The sequence below is a fragment of the Sinocyclocheilus rhinocerous genome, unplaced genomic scaffold (genome assembly GCF_001515625.1).
Source record: "Sinocyclocheilus rhinocerous isolate Xijiao unplaced genomic scaffold, SAMN03320098_v1.1 scaffold2059, whole genome shotgun sequence".
NCBI lineage: Eukaryota > Metazoa > Chordata > Actinopteri > Cypriniformes > Cyprinidae > Sinocyclocheilus > Sinocyclocheilus rhinocerous.
Window position 1 is genome coordinate 85,035 of NW_015629307.1, and position 24,431 is coordinate 109,465.

A 24,431-nucleotide genomic window follows, 5' to 3' on the forward strand; every position below is an offset into this window, starting at 1 on the left:
TCTGTTCTGCAAAGGTAGCCTACAGCTGTCATAAAACCAGAGAGAGCCTTTCTGCTTGGCTAGAAACTGTAAAAAAAAGTCAAATAATAGTGTTCCTATTGGTCAGTTTTAGAGGAACTCCGCTTAGTCTGACAGTTAACCTGCTTTAGACCAGGTTAGTTTCCCAGCATAAGTTGCCATAGTGACTAAGCTTGATCTAGGCCTATGTTAAATTTGCTTTATGGAACCAAATCATTTGACAATGAGTCAGACTAACAGAAATAAGCCTTAAGAAACAGGCCTCGAGGCATTAAAAGTGATCATGATTTCTCCATTGCATCGTATTGCATCGATTTGCATTGTTTTGAATCGAATCGAAATCGGATCGCACTGCATCGTAACAGGGGTGAATCGCATCGCATCGGTAGCTGCTTCATATGTATCTTTAATGTATCGTATCGTTGGCTATGCATCGAGATGCGTATCGTATCGGCCTCAGTCATGAGATGCACATCCCTAGCCTACGCTGTATTAATAAAAACATTAATGGCATTAATAAAAACACTTACACTGACAAGCTACGCAATATCACGTTCATAATCGAATGTGACTCATCTGCGATTATGAACGCGATATAGCAGTGATCTATGGCTCTGTGTATTAAATGCTCCATCTGAAAGCACGTGATGGAGATTTACTATTCACAGAACCGGCTTTACTGACGAGATACGCATGACAATCACATGCGATTTATCGTGCAGCCCTAATTTTGTTTGTTGATCACAAAGTACAAAATAGATGAGGAAAACTAGGAAGCCGGGTGTACTCAAAGCGCCGCCATTACTGTCTACAGTGTGTGGAATGGTGCGCTGTGATTGGTTGAGCGGATATATCGCATTCTGCAGAAAAGGGAGACTGGCGTTTGTCACGGTTTGGAAAAAAAGGGAGAAAACATGACAGAATAACTCGGCGGATATCGCATTTTGCGTAAAATACAATGACCAGATACAATACTGATTTTGGCGGAAACTCGCGTTTATCACGTTTTGGAACCAAACTCTTCATCTGGAGATTTGGTTTGGTCCTCACACTGCGGATAGTGTGACCCATTAAATATAACTATTAAAAAAATGTATAATAGTGATAATAATATTATTGCACTTTATTTAGTTAGTTTTTTTAAACCAAATAAAAAAGTGTGATAATACTATTATATTTTAAAATAAAAAGGGAGTATTAAATAAAAATACAATTATTTCATAGCAAACTTTAAAAAAAAAAGCAAATATTTATGATTCTTTTTTTAAATATTAATTCATCATTTTCAAGCTTAAAAGCTTTGCCGGCAAGTATATGTGCTGCCGATTGAAGAGCGTCAGTGAATGAAATGTCACAGTTTTTCACAGTGCTTTGAAAACGGCAGCGGATAGCTTTCAATCAAATTGAAATCTTATACAGTATTACAGTTTGTCGATCTAAAATATCCTAGTAATTGTGCATTAACATCTGTCAACCTTGTCACTGCACAAATGAGAGGTCTGAACTTATTTACACAGCACATTTTTTATTTTGTTCGCGTATGCACACCTGCGTCGACGTATGTATATATTATATTATATTATATTATATTATATTATATTATATCATAAAACCTGTCATAAGAGTAAATTTTTTTAGATTGAGTATTTATTAGGATAGGACAATATTTGACTGAGATACAAGCAGTTGTTCTGCTTAATATTTTCTGAAAACTGTGCTATATTGTTTTGAACAAAAGTTCTAAAGCCCAGCAATTATTTTAAATATAAATCCTTTTTAACATAAATGTCTTTGCTGTCACTTTTGATAAATGTAATGCATCCTTGCTTAATATATATATATTTTTTTAAAAGTCATAGTGTCCCCAGAATTTTGTATGAGTGTGTGTGTGTCCCTATTTTAGATACCAAGTGTGGCAACCAGAGTGTCAGCAGTCAATCATGATGTTCTTTTGCTTTGACATCTCATGTTGTCTCTGCTCACGGATGGACTCTGTGAGCAGAAAAGTGTGCCTCAAAATCCCTGATGGCCTGTTAACTGCATCACATCCACTTCATTCATGATCTGCTCCCACGCGCTGCAGGGCTGTGTGATGCAGAGGCCCTCTCGCCAATTATGAGGCACATTATCAGTATTATTGTCACAATTACTTTAACTTTCTCTATGTAGAAACTTGTTAACAAGCTCTATTAAACTGTTGCAGTGCTATGCTACACAAGAATTCTCCCTTTTCAGTCGACACTATCTCAAAAGTGAGTCCTTGATCAGACGCTCTGTCAAACATAATAAGAGTGTAGAGTTAAAGAGCTGCTACACAATGACCTTTTCCACCTTGCTTTCCTGTAGTAAATGTTGAGCTGTTCTGTCTGTGTGTCAGAATGGGAAAGCTCTGGTAATGATGCTCAAGAGAGATGTACTCTTTGCTTATGTGTGTCTGTGTGTACCGGCGCAGTCTGCACAATGTGTTTGTATGGCTGATGTCGCTCCCTGAGGTCTGTATAAGCAGACTTTTGATACTGAATTAATCGCAGGAGCCTTTGAAGTTACCGGCTAGCTGAATCTCATGTGAAGTTTGCAACAAAAAAGAGATGACATTCCCTAGAGGAAGAGTTTAGGCCTGTACTGTGTGTGTGTGTGTGTGTGTGCGTGCGTGCGTGCGTGCGTGTGCATGTGCACTCCTGAACATGTTATTAGTGAATGTTACATGGTGATCCATCAATGCCATTTCTGAACAACTTTAATAATTGTACGGGTGTGTGTGTGCACTTTTTGAATCTTAATTTTGAGATATTCACGCAAAAATTACAAATCTGTCATGATTTACTCGCCCTCATGTCATTCCAAATCCATGAGACTTTGGTTAATTTTTGAAACACAAATGAAGACAGTTTCTGTCCCTCCATTGAAAATCCAGTTAACCAAAATTTACAAGATCTAAAAAATGTATAAAGGTGATGATGATATGATGATATAAGGTGATCATATCACTTCATAAGACTTGGACTAAACTACTTAATTCATATGGATTCCTTTTTTTACAATTACTTTAAAAGGAGGGAGAGAAACCTCTCAGCTTTCATTAAAAATATCTTCATTTGTTTCAAAGATTAGCCAAAGTCTTATGGGTTTGGAATGACATGAAGGCGAGTGAATGATGTCAGAATGTTCCATTTTTGGTGAACTGTCCCTTTAATTTTTTAATGGTTCACAAATCTATCTGGACATATTAATATATAAAACAAATAATAGAGTGAGATTCACAAAAAATATAGGTAATTGTTAAATATTGCTCAATAAAGTGATGTATACAAAGAAGGCAAGGTCAACAATGTTTCTCATGTGTTAAAATGACTTTTAAGTGGTTACGAACCGTTAGCGCTAGTCTTATTATCACAATGAGCAGTTCAGTTTGTTAATTCATCCTGCAACCAATATGAACTGATGACCATGCTGTCACAGTAACCCAGCTATGCTCACATTCAAGTATCTTCTTAAAAGTGTTGTTGGTGCGAAACTAGTAATTACAGCAAAATATTAACCATTTAAAAACATACTTTGGTGGCTGGGTTGTTTGATTTCATCAGGTTCTTTTAGCCTGTCGAGGACTGTCTTGATGATCAAATTCAATCAGGATAAGACAGTATAAAAATAAAACTGCTTAACTGATGTACAGTTCATGTACAATTATTTGCTTTTGTGGTTTTAAACAGTTAGTGAAATACTTTATTCTTAGAGAAGGACTGTGTGATTGTCAAGAGCAGTTGTCTAATTAGATTATAGCATCTACATGCATAAACAATTCTCTCTCTTTGTCTCCCTCTCTTTTGTAGGACTACGCTAAGAATGAGAAAGCCATTGCAAAAGCCCTGGGGGATTTGAAGGCCAACTTCTATTGTGAACTATGCGACAAGCAGTACCATAAACATCAGGAGTTTGACAACCACATCAACTCATATGACCACGCACATAAACAGGTAAACTTCAACAGCAGGTGGTCGAGCTCATTAGATGGAGAAGCAGGAAGGAATGCAGAAATGAAAGGAATAGGGATTTAACTCTTCCCCTACAGTCTACAAAACCATTACTACCGTCAGTAGAGTGTCTCTGAACATAATATGCATAGAAATGATGGTGTGCTTGGTCAAACACACCGCTCGACTACAGTTTGCTTTTGTTAAAGTTATTTTTTCCTCCAAATAGTCTCCAGGTGATTCTTGTGTCTACAGTCTACTTTGTATCCCCCAGCCAATAATGACACGCAAATTATAGTCAGTCATCTAACTGTTAGTGCAACTGTTTATTTATATGCTCAAAACATAAACAGTATATTTGGAAAAACATTTGCAAAGTACATCATTAATCTTCCCTCAGGTAGTCTCTTGAGTCAGTTGAGCTGCGTGTGTTCTGGTAACTGATATCATGTTGAGGCAGGTGTTTCACCTGCAAAGAGTTTGTGTTGTGTTTACAAAAAGTAACTAAAAATGTTTGCACCTTTAATTATTGCAGATCATTCTAAAGTTCTAACAACTTCCAGGAGCACAAATAATGCACCTTTTCTATTATAATAAACGTTCTGAGTCAATCTAAAAGGCAAAGCAAATTTAAATAGACTGCTGTATGGTTTCATGGCCCATTTGCCATCTGCTTAACATGAGCAATTGATACCAGTGATACCATTATGCAAGTATTGAGTATGGGGCTTTAAATGGTGTTTTATGAGTTCTTTTGTCTATTGGGGATTCATGTGATGTGTATGAACAGCAATCACTTTAAAACTCTCTGACACTATCTTTCAAAAGTTTGGGATCAGCAAGTCTTTTTGGTAACACTTTACAATATGGTGGCACTAATATGCATTAATTCATGCTTAACTAATGCACAGATAAGTATGAGTTAATGTATAACTCATGAGAAGGACTAAACAATTTATTAATGATTACTGCATCAGCAACAAATGAACATTCTATATGATTCATAGATTAGGTAATCAATACATTGTTATTAGTTAATTGTGTCATAATGTATTAATTCCCTAATAACATATAGTATTAACTAATAGTGTAAATTCATGTGTTAATTACCACAGTGGGTCGAAGCCATGCATTTCAACTTCCAGTTGTCTGCTTTAATTGATCATTAGCTAATGATTTGCTAAGGTATTATTATGTTATGACTTTACATCATTAGTTAATATAATATGTTATTAGTGAATTAATACATTATGACACATTTAACTAATAACAATTTATTGATTACTTAATCTATGAATAATATATAATGTTCATTTGTTGCTGATGCAGTAATCATTAATAAATGGTTTAGTTATTCGTGAGTTATACATTAACTTGTGATTATCTGTGCATTAGTTAAGCATTATTTAATGCATATTAGTGTACCAGTTTTGTGTTAACAATTTTGTTTTTTTGGAAGCAAGGACATATTAAATTGATCAAAAGTTACACTAAGAACATTTATAGTTTTACAAAAGATTTCTATTTAAAATAAATGCAGTTCTTTTGAACTGTTGAAAACAAAACATCACAGTTTCCACATTAATATTAACAGTTTAACATCACAGAAAAACAATAAATATTTATGGAGAAAAATAATAAATATTTTTGGAGAACCAAATAAGCAGATTTTGGAGTAGTATGTGACATTGAAGACTGATCATACCATCACTGGAATAAATTATTTATTTATAATTTATGTTTCATAGACAGAACAGAATGAATCACATGACGTTGAACAATTTAAAAGGCTGATTGTTATTAAAAAACAATTTCCATAGACTCCTTTTATTTTGTTTACCCCTTTTCTTAGGAATAAGTAATTATAATGATAATAGATTTTAAGTCTTGACATCTTGATGCTTATACTGTATATAATATACATACTGTATATTCAGTCATCACTTTTATTTAAAAAAAAAAATAGGAATAAAGAAAAGCAAAAACAAATGAGAAGAGATAAGCCAAAAGTTCTGCTAAGGAAATTGATGGAGAGATTGATAGGAGGACTAGATGAAGTAAGGAGGAGAGAGCAGAGAATGTCCTCACTGGTGCCAGGATCTCAGACTGGAGTCTGGTGCCCATCTGTGTGGTATCTGAGATTAAACATGTTCCCTAACATTTCGAGCGGCAGATAACACTGTATGTGCGCTGCTATTATCCTGGGTGCTGTCAGACAAACTGGCCTTCTAACAAAGAACGGCACACAGAGCCATTAAACTCTCTTCATCCTTCAACCTTGCATGTCTTATTCATCATAAGCCTGCTGCTGCATCATTACAGCACAGTCTAAAAATTAACATGCAAAACTATACACTAATGAAACATTTCATACGTACAGTTACATGAAATCCAAGTCTGAAGCAGAGAGCGAGAGATACAGAAAGAGAGTTACGCAACTCATTCTGAAGGACCGCTCAATGACAGCTACACCAAAGACAGACAGAGAGGCAGGGAGGAAAGTAATTACACATGTTGTTGCGATGGATTTCATCTCCGTGCAAACATGGCTCCGATCAAACCACAGATGACTGCACACTTGTTCGCCGTGCAGATGTGTCTGTTCCTGTTAGTCAAAGTCAATGAGTCAGAGATGAATGATGCCAGCTCAGCACGAACATCCGTAATATTCCATAATCAATCATGAGATTTTCAGCCGAGTGTTTCACATCAGTACTTCGTCACAGAGAAATTAGCATGTCATTCTTGTTTCTGTTTAATTAATTGTGACCAAACGTTTTTTTCCCCCTAGTGTAATAGGTTGAAATTACTCATCTTTGTGTAAAATGTAATAAATAATGCTATTTTATGACAGATACCGTAGTAATACATCAATATGTCATCAATATGACTTGTAAAATAGATTCATTTGAAAATATGAGCTGTGGCCTAATAATAATTGAGCTTTAGTGCTCATGGAGGAGACACATATATGTGAATATATTTTGATGTAATATATTATGATATAAGATATGTTATATGTTATCCTATTACATCACAATATATCCTTTTATGTTTTAATAGCTCACTTATTACATCACAGTATATTCATATTTGCTGTATGTATCAAATATTACTATACTGTAATACATTTGTGATACAATATATTATGTTTTTCATATGCTTAGGATATTTTGCAAGAGCTGTATATGTAATCTATGGTATGGTAATGCTAACTGATCATTAAATTTCATAAGGATAAGCATTTGATTTTCATTTTTTTTGCCGCATGAATCAGTGAAGTTTTATATTGCACATTGTTCAGGTACAAAAATTATACTAAATATAATTTAATATTTAAATATTGAAATTGTATTGGTTTTTTAGTACTTTTATATGTTTTATAATGACCAACTCTGTACTGAACAGCAAAATAATGTTGTTGGTCTGTGAACTGACTTCTCTAACAAGTCAGGAATCGAGAGTGCATCGAGAGCATTTCATTAGACCGAGTTATGTATAGTCGACTGTGTAAAATATGCATGCTGTGAGGTTGGCAGTTGAGGCAGCTTGGTGTGACCCCAACCCAGCCGCTTCACATATCGCTCTAGAAACATGCAGCCTGGCTGTGCTCCCTGGTCCTGAGGAACAATACTGTATATTTCACAACCCACAGAATCCCCAGTCACTTAGCATTTATGCGCGCGTGTGTGCGTGTATGTATACTGTATGCAATGAAGTGCACCAAACATGGTTGAGAGGTTTGATTTAATTAATCTTTAAGAGCCACAAAACCTTTCCTAGAGAGCTATGCAAATCAACCAGCTGTCCTTCAATAAAAAGAGGAGGGAAAGGAAGAGGTGAGGCATGAGACGGAGGTTAACGCCAGTGCAACACAGAGAGAACCAGAGAAGCAAAGACTGGAGTTAACCCTCATGTTGAGGGGTCTAAAAGAGCCTAAGGCAATTTAATAGCTTGAAAAAAATATTGAAGTCTTATAAAATGTTCCATTACTCATGTTTAGGGTGAGAGCCTAGATATAAACCATGAATAAATGCAAGGAACTGTAAATGCTAAGACTCGCTGAGATACTCTCAACTTCATATTGAATATTCAGTTGGGTTTATTTCATTTAATTTTTGTATTTGTGGGAGGTCTAATTGAGGCCTAACAGAAACAACATTACTGGAAAGGATACCAGTCACATTCCTAACAGGAGTGGTTTACTATATTGTAACTAAAAGAAAACCTATGTCTGTCTGTCCATCCGTCATGTCGTTCTAATATTCTGGAATATGAAGCTTCAAATTTCTTCAAAACTTTTGAACAGGGTTTTATCTAGCCAACATTTTGTTTGTATTTACAAACTTTGCTTTTCTAACTAATTACAGTTATATGGATTCCTTAGAATTTAAATTCATTTGAACTCTACTTCCTTACATTGAAACTCATATTTAAGGCTTGAATCGGAATTTAAGACATTCTCAACTGATTTCTGAATGACGCCAAACCTGTCACCCCAAGCTTAAAAACAAGTCAATTTCATCCTAACATGAGGGTTAAAGCTATAATATGAAAGAGTAAAGAAGAGAAAAACAAAAAAGAGAGGTATAAATATTAAGGTGAAGTGTCAAGAGGACTTTTTTTTAACCATTCCACTAGAGGCTAAGAGCAGAATCTGAAGGGTATTCCCCTGATAGACTACCACGGCTGAGGTGGATTTCGAGCGATAGAGACCTACAGATATGAGCTTGGAGATAATCCATATTTCATAACCCACAGTCACTGGGGGGTGCCGAGGAAGAATTCAATCTGATCTGAAGGAGTCCAAGCCTAGTCGTGTCTGTGTTTCTATAAAAAAGCGCAGCAGGCTGCTTAATGTTTAAAAAATAGCTGAGGGACATGTGAGAGTGTGTGAGTGTAAGGTATATCCTCAGGGCATTTAGCGGTGTGAGGGAGGGGGCAGCTCTGGGAGAAGAAAAAGAGAATGTATTTTTAACGCCGCACAAATAGTTAATTTGTCCTTCTATGAACGATTCCTGAGTGGCTTTGCACTCAGAGAGCGTTTTGAGAAAAAAAAAAAGAAGAAGAAACACGGAAAAAGTGGTGGCTGCTTTCTCAGCCGAAAGCGGTGAGTCAGCAGCCTGAAATGAATGAATGGATAACAGTTATAAAGGGACAAGAGGATAAACTCAGACAAATAATTGCATGAAACTTCATTTGCAGCAGATGGAGGAATTTGTATGATTCCTCATAAACTTTTAAAAGCCTGAGGGTATTGAGAGCTATTCTGTTATGTAAACAGCCACTTTAGATGTTCCAGTCATTACTCGAAACTGCATTGCAAGTATATCTGATAGGACAATAATAGAATCTTTGCTAGGGGCTCTCTGCATCTACCAGCAAGCCAATATCCACTTTTGCTAGAAAAACTGCATAGAAATGTACAGCGCTTATATAACCAATGTGTTGCATTACCTGTTTATACTAGATAAAATATACTGACATCACAATATCTCTCTTTCTTTAACATATACACATACCAGGGTAATTAAAGTTGTGACAATCAGTTTATGAGCTGCAAATCACTACATGACATACCAGAAACACTAGAAAAATTATATAAAGCAATAGAAAGTGTAAAAGAAATCTAAAATAAATTTTTATTGATTTTTTGTTGTTGATCATTTTATCATTTTTGATGATTTTAATGTTTTTGAAAGTCTCTTATGTTCATCAAGGCTGCATTCATTTGATGAAAAATATAGTAAAACAGTAATACTGTGAAATATTATTACAATTCAAAATAACTGTATTTTAATATATTTTCTAATGTTTTTTTATTCCTGTGATGGCAAAGCTGAATTTTCAGCAGCCGTTACTCCAGTGTCACACGATCCTTCAGAAATCATTCTTACATGCTGATTTGCTGCTCAGTTATTATCAATCGTTACTGGTGCTCAATTAATTACTAATAGTGGTTCTTATTGTTATGAATATAGAAGAAGGTTTTTGCTGCTTAATATACTGCTCAGTATTCTTTCATTCTGTTCAGTAAATGGTATTTACTTGAAATAGAAACATTATTTACTGTCACGTTTGATCAATTGTGAATGTGACCTTGCTGAATAAAAGTATTATTATTTTTAAATCGTATACTTCAAAGCAAACCCAAACTTTTGAATAGTAAATAGTAGTTTCCTCAGCAGCTCAACTGTATTCAGCATTGATAATAATAAGAAATGTTTCTTGAGCAGAATCATCATATTAGAATGATTACTTGACACACAAAGCACAAAAAGTTGAGTAACAGACATTGCAAACAAAATGTGTTCCAACACTCGCCAGTCTCCCCTACTCAAAAAACCCCATCAGACTGTGTGTTTGTGTGTACAGGAGGAGAAACAGCTTCTGTATGGATGAAAGCTTCCCCGAAAGCTCCTTACCGCACCTTCCTGCAATATCCGGTTCCAAATCTCCTCTCCTCCCTCTCATGCACTCACATCCTCTCAGCTTCAAAGGGTCTCCTTTCCTGATCCTCTCAGACACCTTACGCACGGACTCATTACAGCATTCAAACATATACGGAACACACAAATGTTACAGATCACATAACCTGACAGCCTGTCATTTTAGGAGCTGCTGAAGGGGGTCTAAAGGAGTTTAAGCAGACAGTTTTTGCCTGCGGCCCAATGCTAACACTCAACACATGAGCCCCGTGTGTGGTGTGCATCAGACGGCGCAGGATATTGGAAGTGTCTTTGGTGGATTATCTGCCTGTGAACGTGCAGATTGGGTTGAGGATAATCCACACGTTGATGTTTTCCTCCTGGGGTGAATGAGAGTGACAGTTTATAATCAACGTTAAGTAGAAACAACCGCCAAGGATTACATAGTTCCTTTGCTCGCGGCTGTTAGGAAGAGGTTTGCGGAAGATACATTGTTTCAGCCGGTAGTCTGTAATCTTTAGTTTGAATTCCAAATTGCTAGATAGGTGCTTCTCATGCGTGAGTTTTTCTCATATTTCCAGGAATTTTATTAAATGTCCTCCTGAGCAAAATGCTCCCGCTCGGCACGAAACTGTCCGTGGAGATGGTTCGCGCAGAGGGAAGGGAGAAAGAGAGGGAGTTTTTCATTTTCTTTTCAAGTAAATGCCTGAGGCTTATCGCTGCCTCTCTGCACCAACTGCAGTTGGCCACAGAATCAGCGGTGATGAGATTAGGCTGAGTGTGATTGGCGCAGACTCCCAGCAGAGAGTGTTTGCGCTGAAGGTGGCGTAATATAGGTGGTAGGTTTTTCATCAGGCAGCTGTGGATTTGGAAATGAGGGAACGTGCTGAATCGATGCCACACAGCAGAGCAGAGGTAATGCACAGCCATTAGTAATCTTTAAAGGGCAAAGTGGCATGTTATCTGTCTTTGTTACATGGTTAAATAAGTAGAACACTTTACTAACACACACTGAATGCTGAGTAAAACTTTTCTACTGCAGAAACAGCACTACTAGGTGCAGGTCAATGTGATTTACACAAGCAGGACAAGTTCCTGGATCAGCTTTTTTTGTTGTTCCTGGAACAAAATTGGAACTTGTCCTGCTTGTGTAAATTACATGAAGATCCAGACAGGAATACTAAAATCAGCCATTTAGAATGCAGTATTAATAATGGATTTTTCAATTAAATATTATATATATATTACCATTCAAAAATTTGTGGTCAATTTAAGAAATTAGTACTTTTATTCACTGAGGATGCACTAAACTGATGGTCACAGTAAAGTGACAGTAAAGACTTTAGCATTGTTTCAAAAATTTGATTTAAAATAAATGCTGTTCTTTACTATTTCCACAAAAAATACTAAGCAGCACAACTTTTTTCACATTGATAATAATAAGAAATGTTTTTGCGTACCAAATCAGCATATTAGAATGATTTCTGAACAATCACGTGACACTGAAAACTGGAGTAATGGTTGCTGAAAATTCAGCTTCAGGAATAAATTACATTTTAAAATATTTTAAAATAGGAAAAAGTTATTTTATTTTGTAATATTTCATGATATGTTTTTGATCAAATAAATTCGGCATTTTTATTTTTTTTATATAAAATCACTTTTATAATGGAATGTTTTGCCATTAACAATGTGACTGTGCATCATACAGTCATTATGAAGGCTGCCTATTGATTAAAGTCAATTACATGATATGCTGATTCATTCATAAAGTTCATCATAATTAATCATAAATATCAATATTTGCTGAGAAAAGCTCCTAATTAGGATAATAGAATAATAAGATAATATGGCATTGAATAGCCATTATGAAAAGTGGCTTTAGTACTCAATGTATTGTTTGGATTATTTCAGTATCATTGAACATTTACTGTCCATTTGCAATTGAGTTTGTCAGTCTGACTTAGGTAGAATTAGGGTCCATTCGCACATAACCTGTTTTTACAGTCTGTCTGCACTCATTATTAATAGTACAGATGTCTTTTCGGGTTGTTTTGTGGCATGAGTATTTTAAGATGTTGTGCAAAATCTAAGCAGCTAAACTTTTTGAAACAATATCTAAACACAAGAACGCATTCATCACTCTCTCTATCAGTGATTCTCTTTCCTGTTGACAGCCCTAGGAGAATAAGCTGTACACCGTGTCTCTCTTGGTCTCTCCGTCTTCCCCAGGAGGAGGATAGTGTTAGCAAACTGACCCTGCTCAATGACAAAGACAAAGTAAAGAAGTTGTTTCGTGGGCTGCAGGAAGATCGAGAGAAGGAGACTGCCTGTTCCTCAGTGCAGTGCACTATATGGGATGAGTGGGAGAACGAGGAAGCGGTGCGCTGCTCTCTCTGTAGACTGCCAGGATGAGTAGGCTCTTATTGTCTTCTGCCCTTGTCAAACGCCTGGAGCTCTCCAGGGTCTCCGCAGCCCAGCTGAGGCTCTATTCATCTCCACCTGCCACATCCCGATAAAGGTACAAGAGAGCACAGTGTTAAAAAAAGAAACCGAGTTAGAAAGGGAGAGGGGGAGATATGACTCATTTTGAAAGCATCAGAGGACCAGCTATACCTGAGGGGAAGAACAGACAGATGGAACGGTGTTAGACAACTCGCACACATATACGCAGACGCACACAGACCCAGGTGCGCAGTCTATTCTGTTTCAATGCTTCATTATGCAGAGAATATTCTCTCTGTTTCTTAACGCCGCTTGATGCTTTTCCTCGTCTGTGTGTAAAAGAGAGAGAGGCAGTCCCACCTGTTTGTTGTGTCAGGTTTTAGACTGGGAGGCAGGCTGACTAATGTTGCTCACCTGTGCTCAGTGGCTCAGGAGGTCCAGAGAGGCCTGTCACAATACGGCAGATTAAACCAGAGAAACTGGAGCATACAGAAGGACCTCACACACACACACGCTCTCACAGTTGTATGCATACGCTGGTGTTTTTCGATTAGCTCGATGAACAGGGCGACTTGTAGCAGATAGGCTATTGCGAATGGTGAATGGTATGAATGAAAATGTTTAGGGTTACAAGATATTTTTGAATTTTTGCAGATACTGATCATTTTGCTGATACTAATTTTGATGTTAACAGCATAGTTTAGAAAATAAATAAAATCTGCTGAAAATTTACCCACCCTCAGGTCATCCAATATGTAGATGAGTTTGTTTCTCCATAGGAACAGATTTGGAGAAAGCTAGCATTAAATAACTTGCTCACTAATTGCTCACTAACCTCTTCAGTGAATGGGTGCCGTCAGAATGAGACTCCAAACAGTTGATAAAAACATCACAGTAATCCACATGACTCCATTCTATCATCTAACATCTTGCGAAGCAAAAAGCTGCATGTTTGTAATAACAGATCCATCAAGACATCTTATGAAATGTATGTTTTCAAAAATGTTGTTTTTTACTGTATATGTGCATCTATTAAAAATATATTATCACACTATAGTTATTTCTTGCTGTATAGTCAACATAAAAATGTTTTACAGGTACATCTCAAAAAATTAGAATATCATGAAAAAGGTCAATATTTTTTGTCACTCATTTCAGAAAGTGAAACCCATATATTACGGTATATAGATTCATTACACTTCGGGGTTCAGACACACTCTCTCTGTTTAAATCTAGATTAAAGACACATCTCTTTGGCCAAGCATTCAAATAATGCATATCATAATCTTGTACTGCAGTTATATCTGATCAAATGCACATTATTATTCTTTAGTTTGGGTTAAACAAATAAATTTTGCTTGGTTGGAACAGCAGCTAAGCTAATTATGTCTCTATTTGTTTCTCTGCTTCTGCTGGGATTGACATCCTTTCTGCCATATGTACATTGACTGACAGTCACCACTGATGAGCTACCACTAAATATTGTAGAAACTTAATTTGCTGTAAAGTTGCTTTGCAATGATTTGTATCGTGAAAAGCGCTGTACAAATTAACTTGAATTGAATTGAATTGAACACTTAGAGTGAAATATTTCAAGCCTTTATTTCTTAGAAATGAACATACTTTTCAGAAGCCTGACATTTCTGTTTAAAATATCCTTTTTTTAAATTGATCTTATGTAATATTCAAATTTTCTGAGACACTGAATTTTGGGTTTTCATTATCTGTAAGCCATTATCATCAAAATTTCTTTTCAAAATCTATATAATATATGGGTTTCACTTTCTGAAATGAGTGACAAAAAATATTGACCTTTTTCATGATATTCAAATTTTTTGAGATGTACCTGTATATATTGCATAACCATTTAGAATTGCCTGATTGTGGGTAATTTAGTAAATTAAATGCTTCACCAATTATGTCATTTGATTATTTTATTTTATTTATTGGAACTTGATTAATGCAAACCAAAAATTTAAGATTATTCATTATAAATGAATGTATAGTTTCAGTACTTAAAACAGTAGTAAATTATCAATCTAAATGGATGAGCCACATTTGAAGATATGAATACCCGTGACCGTGTAAACGCACATCAACTGAATTCTGAATTTATTTGGCAAGTTGCGATGTTGTTTGGCAGCCGTAAACAACCAAAAGCTGCAACGTGTTAACACCAGGCGCGAGCCGCATGGTTTCAAAACTAATCATTATAATCAACAAAGCCACCTCAACTGAACTGAAAATTATTCTGCAGTAGAAAAGATATAGCAGAATATCTAGCTGTTGATATGAAAACATACCACCCAAGCATGCAAACAATGGATTTAACCATCCCTTTTGTAGAAAGATCTGCATTGGAGTTACATGACTGAACAAGGCAGCCATGATTGGCATTGAAGCCTGTAAAGATGACAGCTGTCTGCATGACCCAAACTGAAGGGAGCAGATGAACCGCAATGACTTTTCAAATTCACACAAAAAAAGTAGCAGACAGAAATCCAGTTCTTTTTAGGCCTGTTCCTGGTGAAATGTTACAAGGTGACACCTCCATGTCTGGGCTCTGCGAGGTGGACAGAGATGTTTCAGCCAATTAGGGAACAGCCTGCTCATGTCCCAGTGCTAAAATGGCAAATCTGCTAACAGTGAGCCCGAGTTCAGTCAGTGTCAGCTGTCAGACCAGATTTCACACTTCCATTGTACCTGCGTTTGTGTATGAATCATTAGTTAGCATTATGAGCGATGTGTGTGTTAAATGTGTTTGTAATGTGATAGAATGCTGCTCGATACTCAGGTCATATGTTGTTTTTGTAGAGCATTACTCATTTATTTGGCAAAGTGAAGTGTGGGAAAGTGTGATCATGACTCAACTCTGTTTTTCATGAGAGTGTGTTTGCTCAAGGTTGTGATATAATGTGGAAGTTGACAGAAACTCTAGACAGGACAGTATATTAAGGCCGTATCTAGCTGCCTTGGAGATTTGATCCTTAATAAAAGAGCGAGTAAAAAAGACAAAAAGGCAGACAAAGGGGGGTGTTTTAGCAGCCGATTCACTAAAGGAATAATGAAAACGGTTCCAAAAATGGCAACAAAATCTCTGCTAAACTGCATTTTCATTGCGCTAGTCCATATTTTGCAGGTCATTTTTACTAGAATCTTTCACTACTTTGTGTAATGTTAATAATGTACATAAAACATTTTATTACATTATTATGTACATTGCATTTACATGTAAAGTGTGTTTGTGTGGAAAAAGCTGACAGTTGCTTAATTGAAATGCTTTTTCAGTGCATTTGATTACAATTGGTTAGTGAGTAAGATTTCCACTAAAATACTGTGCGCAGAAGTGGTGCAAGTGAGTTTGTCCCAGTGAGAAGTGGAGAACGAAAGGGGGACACATGGTTAACAGAGCATGTTTTTTCCTCCTCTTTATTTCTTTGTTTGTTCACTCGCTCGTATGGAGAGATCCCACCAGGCCAGCACCAATAAAAACGTCCAGTTTTAGCTTTTTTACAGAGGGTTAACCATGAAAAAGAGAACTAATGAAAACCTTATGCTGTGTGCAGTTCACAGCATTTTATTGTCTTTAAAATGCCTTGCACATCGGCCATAGTTTCCACTATAGTGCCTTTATATCTATGATACAGGCTCTTTACCCTGCACCCTATTGATGGGATTCCTTTAAGGTCTATTAACATTAGGATTTTTAGTAGCAACATAAAACCCTGAGGTCTGTTATCTCAACTGGTGAATCTCAGCGTGTTTGAGATGCAGGGCCCTACATTATATGAGATGCAAACTGCTGCATTACTCTTGAATTAAGATTCAGAATAGCTACTCCTGCTAAAGGTTTATAAAAGTATCCTAATGGGCTTTTCCACATTGTAGTGAAAAGACATTTTCATCAATAATATGCTAAAGGGTCTATCCTTGCACATCACATGCAGACAAACCTCTGTTCTTTCACATTGATTAATCCGTCAGTGTTTGATCATTAGCACACAACAGAATTGATTTAATGGACTTGAGGTCGGAGGTCAATTAGAGCATCTCATCACCTCCAATTCTCATTAATCCCAACACAACTCAGGGTTAAAGTATGTGTGTGCGTGTGATTTGCAGTCTATGCCACTGGACCAACTGTAGTACTTTATACTGTAACACTTTACAAAAATTAGGTTTTAAAAATCTGAGGATCCTTTTGCATCTTTTAATAAAATGTTTTAGATTCGTGCCCAATCAGTATGATCAGAGGACATGAGTTCTTTTTGACAGTTTAAAATATATTTTCCTTTTGATGGTTCAAATATTCTTTTGTTCTTCCTTATCTGTCAGTTATTCATGAGGCAGATGTTTCATTGAAATTTCAAATTATCTTCTGAAGGGCGAAATCTAAGGCATCATGAATATGAGAATATCCAGAGCTAATTATGAGTAGAGCGTTTAGACATGCTCATCAACATTAGCGGCAAATACTTTAATGTGCCTTATCAATCATATCAGTCATGGAATAGATTTATACTATAAACATCTCATTCTGCCAAAGACATCACAATGTTTCCAGGCTGTAAAAGATCGATAGAGAGAGCAGTGCTTTCTGGAGTAACACTTAATTAGAAAAAGAGGCTGACCTAGTGTTTTTAAAAAGCCATACAATTTTGCATATTTCTATGAGACTTGCATTAGTGGAAAATAAATCCAAGATGGCAAATTTCTTGTATATCATTCAGTACTGAAAAGTAGCGATAACAATAGTACAGCACGTAATTCTTTAAGTTCTACAGTGCTTTCCGAATCAGTCACTTAGAAATATAAAAATAACTGGTGGATGCTATAGGGGCTGTTCACACAGAATGCATTTATGCATTCCACTTCACAGGTTTTCCATAGTTTTTTATGTAAGCACATGCTTGATGCATGTCTTTGACCATAGCACTTGCATCTTGCCACTTTTTCAGCACCGCACTCAAGTTAATATAAGTGCAACTTTAAAAAAACAAAATAGCATTTTTTTCCATTCCTCTGACCTTCGTCTCACATTTTTAAATGCAACAACATGCTTCTTATGTAGCAATTAGGCAGCAAGGCAAGGTTTTGTAAGATATCTAAGGCATTATTATTATTTGTGTTTTTTAGAATAAAACAGCACCCACATTCTGCCTTTGTGTTGACAGGTCAAAATCTGAAGACAAGGAAAATCGTGTCTCTTATTCTCGCTGTGTGCCGTTTACTTTCTTATTTACAGTATTGTATGCATATATTAATTTGTTATGCTGCTGCAAAATGAGAAGAATAGAGTTAAGAATTTCTCTTCATGTTACTGAATAGAGAAATTATGTACTAATAATGAATCACATCAGCAATCAGTTTATGAATGAAGAGAAATTTATTGAAAAAAACAAAGAGGTCGGAAGTCACATTTCTGTTTATCTGAAATTTATATATTTGTTTACTGAAGTGTGAGTTTGCTCGTCCACCGTATCAGTGTTCTTGTTTTTTGAAAGATGAAGTATATGAAGTATAAAAAAGTGGAAACATTTTTGTGGTTCCACCGGTGTGTGTATACTCTGAAAATCTTCTGTGCAGCCCCCTTGAAGCAGGCATCATTAGTGTGTTTTGCTGTGTAAAGTCAGCGGGCTCTGTTGGGAGTTAGCTTGCTAACTTCTCACAGATACAGTGTTTTTTTCCTGTCAGTGCTTGTCACCATGCAGCAGAGGGGAACTGTCCTCCTCTTGGCACTCCCTTCACACCCACCAACAAAATCTTGGTATGGTGTGTGAACGCATGTGATCATAAAATAAAAGTTTTGGAAAGACTAACCTGCTTTGAGTTTGTGACACACCACTGACAGCTCATTCCACATGTTGGCTAATACCAATTAAATACAACTGTGTATTTTTCCTTTCTTTTATGTGTACAGTAAGTGTTTTTATTACCTGATCAAATTAAACACCTGTGTACTGGCAGTATGAGGGGAATACAGTGGTCCTGTAGAAGGGAAGGAGAGGATGCAGTGAGTTACATTTTCGTTGCCTCTCACAAGTCAAGACAAATATGGTTTTCCCTTTTATTTCCCTACTGAGTGAAGTCAAAAGTGTTTGGCTGTGTTCATGTGACTTTCCATTCATGTCTGCTGAACAAATTCAGGCACCACTGACACTTTTATAGTTTTGTGATTGTATTTTGGCTTTGTTGATTTTCTGTTTACTTTGTTTCGATTTTTTCTTCTCTGCCCTAAAGGGATGAAGTGATAAATAGACAGGCATCCATCGGTGTGGTCTGTGCCATTTCAAAGGAGTCTTTTATGCGGGAAATTGACGGACTGTACAGTCTCTATTAACAGAAGTGTTAGAAAAATATGTTTTTGTTTCTCTTTCTAATCAAAGGTGTCATAAGGCTATTTAAGGATTGTTCTGCCACTGTTTGAACCCCAGGTTAGACCTAGATTGATGTTTCTTTTCCTCCTGACTTTCCTTCTTTAGGGCCTTTATCCAAGCCAAACAAATGTTGTTTTCATGGAAAGCCTTTTCATGGATTGTTTTCCAGACTTTCTCATATCTTTATGTCTGTTTTGTCTGACAGAGGCTGAAAGAGTTGAAGCAGAGAGAATTTGCAAGGAATGTCTCCTCCAAGTCCTGGAAGGATGAGAAAAAGCAGAAGAGAGCTCTGAAACGACTGCACCAGCTCGCACAGCTTAAACAGCAAAGAGACAGGTAAAACATTATATACTTACAATATGAATTTGATATAATGCATGCATGCACCACATATTAGATTTAAAGAGAAATTAGATCTTTCAGCTCTGCCTAATAACAACACTGTCTTCTGTTCTTGCCAACAGTGATGACAGGAAAGGTCCAAAGTTAAGGTCTACAAACAAGGATAAGGATCAAGTTAAAATCCCCTCGACTGGCAGTAGCAAGTTTGACACAAAACCAACAGCATCCTCGGTCCAAGACTCAACTCCCATCTCCACAAATGTCTCTTTGAAGGGCTTGTCCTCTACTCGTATACCCACACATCAGCAGCTATGTCACGAAAAGCACCCCTTACAGACAAAATCCTCTGCAGGACACCGGAGCCCCAGGGCAGGAGTCTCGTTCTGTTTCTCCAGGCGAGCTCAAATGAAGCTTGACTCCTGTGCGTCTGTGTTCAGTGATGGACTTGAGGAGACCAGTGAATATCAAGAGCTCCAGCGCCATAGGCACAGACTCGCCTTAGAGGCCCTCTGGTCCTGCTCGAGCTCACCCAGAACCCCAAGTAATGATGACCACGATCTATCCCATGATCCACCGACTCTGGGATGGGCGGATGGAGACTCTCAAACACCACAAATGGAAGCACAAGCAGAACATGTGGAAAGCCCTGAAATTCAGGCAAACTACAGCACAAGTGAGCCAGAGAAGCTGGGGTGTCCTGACACACAAAGTCCTGGAGCAGACTGGAAGCCAGCTGGTTCAGAGGACAGATTGCTTGATGGGGGGCAGAGGCCCAGGGCAGAGGGGGCTTATGGGGGATCAGAGGAGAGAGAATGCCTCAAGTGCCCCAGCCCTACTGTTTACACAGATGGACAGGGCACCATGGCCCAAGGCCAACCTCAAATACACAAAGGCTCACACTACCACACACAGAAAAGCAACGAACAGGGTATTATGCAAAATGAGAAGAACTGTATATCAGAAAAACAGACAGAGGAGTATAAAATACACAAAGTGTGTAAGGATGAAAATACAGATTCTTTCCTTAATGTACTCAGTAAGGATGGAAGTGTGACAAAATGGCCTTTTGAGATGGTGCAGTACACGTCCAACGAGCCACACATATCTTACAGCTGTAACCCTCTATACTACCATTTCAAACACAAGGAGGGCAAAGTAAAAAGCACAAAGGTTATGGAGACAGATCTTGGTGTTGTCGACAAGCTCGCAGGCCAGAATGACAGAGCTCGGCCACAAACACAGGATGTTCCTGGAGTTAAATTAGGCATTTTAAAACCAAAGAGACCCAAACAGAGGAGAAAGGGAAAAAAACGTAGGTGTAAATTAGATGCTGTCAGGATCCGGCAAGCGGGCTGTGCATTCAAAACCTGCTCGCAGACAGAAGCTAGAGGACACTTTGAATTCCAAAGCACTCCAACCGACATGCCACAAAACAAGCAAGCATGCACAGAGAGGAGGCACAAGCTGGGGAAGAGGAAAAGATCAGTGAGAGATGAGACTTCAAATGAAAGTGACACCCCAGAGCACAGCCTCAAAAGCATTGTTGTAAGCTCGCTTTCCGCCCCGGCACGTAAAAGGAAGAAATGTCAAAAGATGAGGGGGCTTGTGTCGGCGCTGCGCTTGGTAAGGCGAAGGCCTTTGCCATATTCTGTTCACAACACGACAGGAAGAGAGGATAATTATCGCTGGTATGACGACACCTACGATTCAAAGAGGGATGCTGCCTCAACTCCCACCAGTGACAAATCTGGGTCATGGAGTGGCCTGTCAGACTTAAACTCAGATGGGGAATGGCCTGTGTACCACACGGGGAGATGCTCCACCTCACCAAGATCAAACTATTTGTACCCTTTGAGAAAGGAGCACAGTCAGTCCAGGTCTTGCATTAGAAGTTCCTCTTACAATGATCCTCACTACAGTTATAGTCCTTGCAGAGATTTTGAACATATGGGAGAAAGCTGGGATTACACAGACTCTTATGTCTACAATAAACGGAAATATTCAACAGTTTGTAACAGCCCAGATCAGCATGAGAGGTACAGCATCAGAAGGCACAAAAGGTTTATTGAGGAGCATAAATACAGAGAGCACAGAATTCAACATACAGGCAGGCAGTTGTTTTATAGAGTCTATGACAGTCCTGAACCTCAAGAGGATGTCAAGGATTGGTGGTATGAAAGGCTTAGCCCTGTAGGTAGGAGGCACCGGGAGAGAGAAGAACTTCCTTGGTCAAGTCCTGAACGAAGTGAAGACAGGTGGTATAACAAGCCAGTGTCCATTCGTAGCCCCAGTTCCTCTAGTAGCACTAGCATCTCTGATCTTAGTGGGGACTGGTTGTCTAATTCTCATATTAGGCCATCTCCTACTAGACAGAGCCAGAAACATTGCAGTCATTCTGGATGGCCATCCGAGAGATTGGTCAAGACCAAATCCTCCCATTCTCTTCTTAGAAAGAGGAGTCATTCACCCCCATTAGCTACAAGTAACCATGCAGCTCAGACTACATCCTTACAATCAGGTGTTGGGATAGATCATGTTACAGACAAATCTAACCCAATGCCGAAAGACCAGTTGGTTGAGAAGGATCCTAAAGTAAAGAAAGCAAATGTCGCTCTCTTGTTTCCACTAATTGGTAAATTACCCTGTATTAAGAAAGGGGTAAGAAAAATAAGGATTAATAAAGATGCAAGTGCCAGTATTAATAACCAGGTTCAAACATGTTCAACTGTTCCATCAAATCCACAAGTTATACCTCAAATTGACAGTAATACTCCACAACACTTACGACACACAGATGGGCAAAATCCCAATACATCCCAAGCTTGTCTTGAAAATGCCAAGGAGGATAGATCAACAGAAACCTGTGCTGCTTTAGCTCTGAATCCAGACAAGACGTTGTCACAAAAACTCAACATTAGACACCAAGAGGATAATGCAGAAATTGCAGGGATTCATTGTCCAAAACGTACAACCCCCCCCCTTTCAGAGCAACCAATCACCTTCACTGATGATGAGATTGAGAAGTACAGATTGCTTCAACTCCAGGCCCGGCAGCACATGCAGCAGCAGTATCTTCAAAAGCAAGCATCTGCCGACATGACCCATTTACCAGTACCAACTCCAGAGCCACCCGACCAGACTACACTTTCAGCCTGTCTGCCATACAGCATACTCCAGCCCTCTTCTCCACCCTCTTCTATTGCTCCACACCCTTCCCCTGTTGCCCTGCTGCCTCCCCTTCATCCCTCTCTCTCTCAGGCCCATTTTGCCCCTCCAATTCCTGCTGCCTTTTTTCCAGCACCACCTGCTGCTGTGTTGGCAGCTCAACCCCTCCACCTGATCCCAGCCTCATCCCTCCACCCTGTTCACCATCACCATAATGTTCCTGGGTTGACTCTCCACCCCCTGCCTCACGCTTCTCTGCTCCCCACGATGCTCAGTCCAATGCCCATGGCTGCCGCCGCTGCTGCTGCTGTTGCTGCTGCCAGCACTCTGCAGATCCACCCCCTACTACACCCTTTGTTCCACAGCCATGACCTTCAACGCCACCCTGGACCGACCAGCTAGCTCTGGTCAGAACGAGGGGGAAAAGGGGAATAAGAAAGAATATCGTTTTGACTTTAAATGTTCTACAAGACCCCTCCAAGTGTGCTGTGAACTTTCTGATCTTTAGGTTCTACGTTCAGCCAAAGTTCCTGTTGAATAGTGATTTTTTTTGTTTAATCTGTGTGTTGCAGTGTCGACTCAAAGATAGCGGGACTTTTTACTTTGTTGTTTACTGTTCCATTCTTCGTACAGCCTTTGTCTCCCCACATTAACACACAGATGAACCTCTCCTGCCTCAGTGCACTATGATTTATCAGCAGTTGAGTCCAATCAGCAGTTGGCTGAAATTAAGCATAACCTGAAGTCAAATTAGAATGTTAATGCCATTGTTTTATTTATTAAGAACTAGGGGAGATATCCTTGAGCAACCTTAAACTGACTAAGCAAAATGTACATGAAAATTCAGAAAAAAGTTTTTCATTAAAATGTTCTTTTTAGAATATGCAAATTTACATGATTATTTGGTGCAGAAATACAGCATGTGATTGAGCTATTGTATCTCTTAATGGATTTAGCAGTGTTCACCACTGGTTGAAAATGTCCCGTTTTAAAAAATTTTTTTTTTTTCTGTGTTGTTTAGTAGGGTAGAGTAAGTTTGTACTTGCTCAACTGTAGTGTGGACATGGAATAATGTTTTTTCAAATTATTTAAAGTGTAAAATCTTGAACTGTATTTATGTATTCATACTTTGTAATGTAAGTAATAACGAATAACATGCACTTGATTGTTCATACATGTTCAAGATGGTTTTTATTCACTCTTATTTTGGTAGAGCCAGACATATTTTCACCTGTAAGATAATGTCATGGGAATAATAATAAATTAAATGTCATTCCGAGAAATTACAGTTTTTTCATTACTAGTGTCTTTGAGGTCTAGAATTTAACTTGAGGCTTTTAAGGTTCAGGACCTTTAGGCTTTGAAAGACAGGGAGTAGCGTTTGGCATTTTGCCTGGAGGAGGATTGTGGCTGAATTGGCATTTACCCACCTCTAAGAAACCCTCCAGAAAATGGCGTAATACATGTCGAATTCGGTGAATGTTAACACAACTTCATTTCAAATGAGCAGTGCTTCACTGCTTAGATCTGAGGGACTGGGAGTTTGTGTTAATGATGCTTCTCATTGCCAGTAGTGGCCCAATAACACAACTGCGCATTTGCACTAATTAACTCTCTCCGGTACGAGTCGTCTGCTCTGGCAAGCAAGAGATCTACTCTGCAGTCACTCACTGGCACTAAACGGA

At 38.0% G+C, this 24,431-nt stretch overlaps 1 protein-coding gene across 1 annotated transcript in view; it reads left to right on the plus strand.

The window, feature by feature from the left end:
* Window positions 1–24,020, plus strand: part of LOC107738869 (zinc finger protein 804B-like) — a 103,322-nt gene extending 79,302 nt beyond the window's left edge. Inside the window, exons 2-4 of the mRNA XM_016550770.1 lie at window positions 3,849–3,992; window positions 19,445–19,575; window positions 19,704–24,020. Coding sequence (XP_016406256.1) covers window positions 3,849–3,992; window positions 19,445–19,575; window positions 19,704–23,148 — 3,720 coding nt within the window. The 3' untranslated portion in view covers window positions 23,149–24,020. The remainder of the gene's footprint in view (window positions 1–3,848; window positions 3,993–19,444; window positions 19,576–19,703) is intronic.
* Window positions 24,021–24,431: the final 411 nt, after the last annotated feature.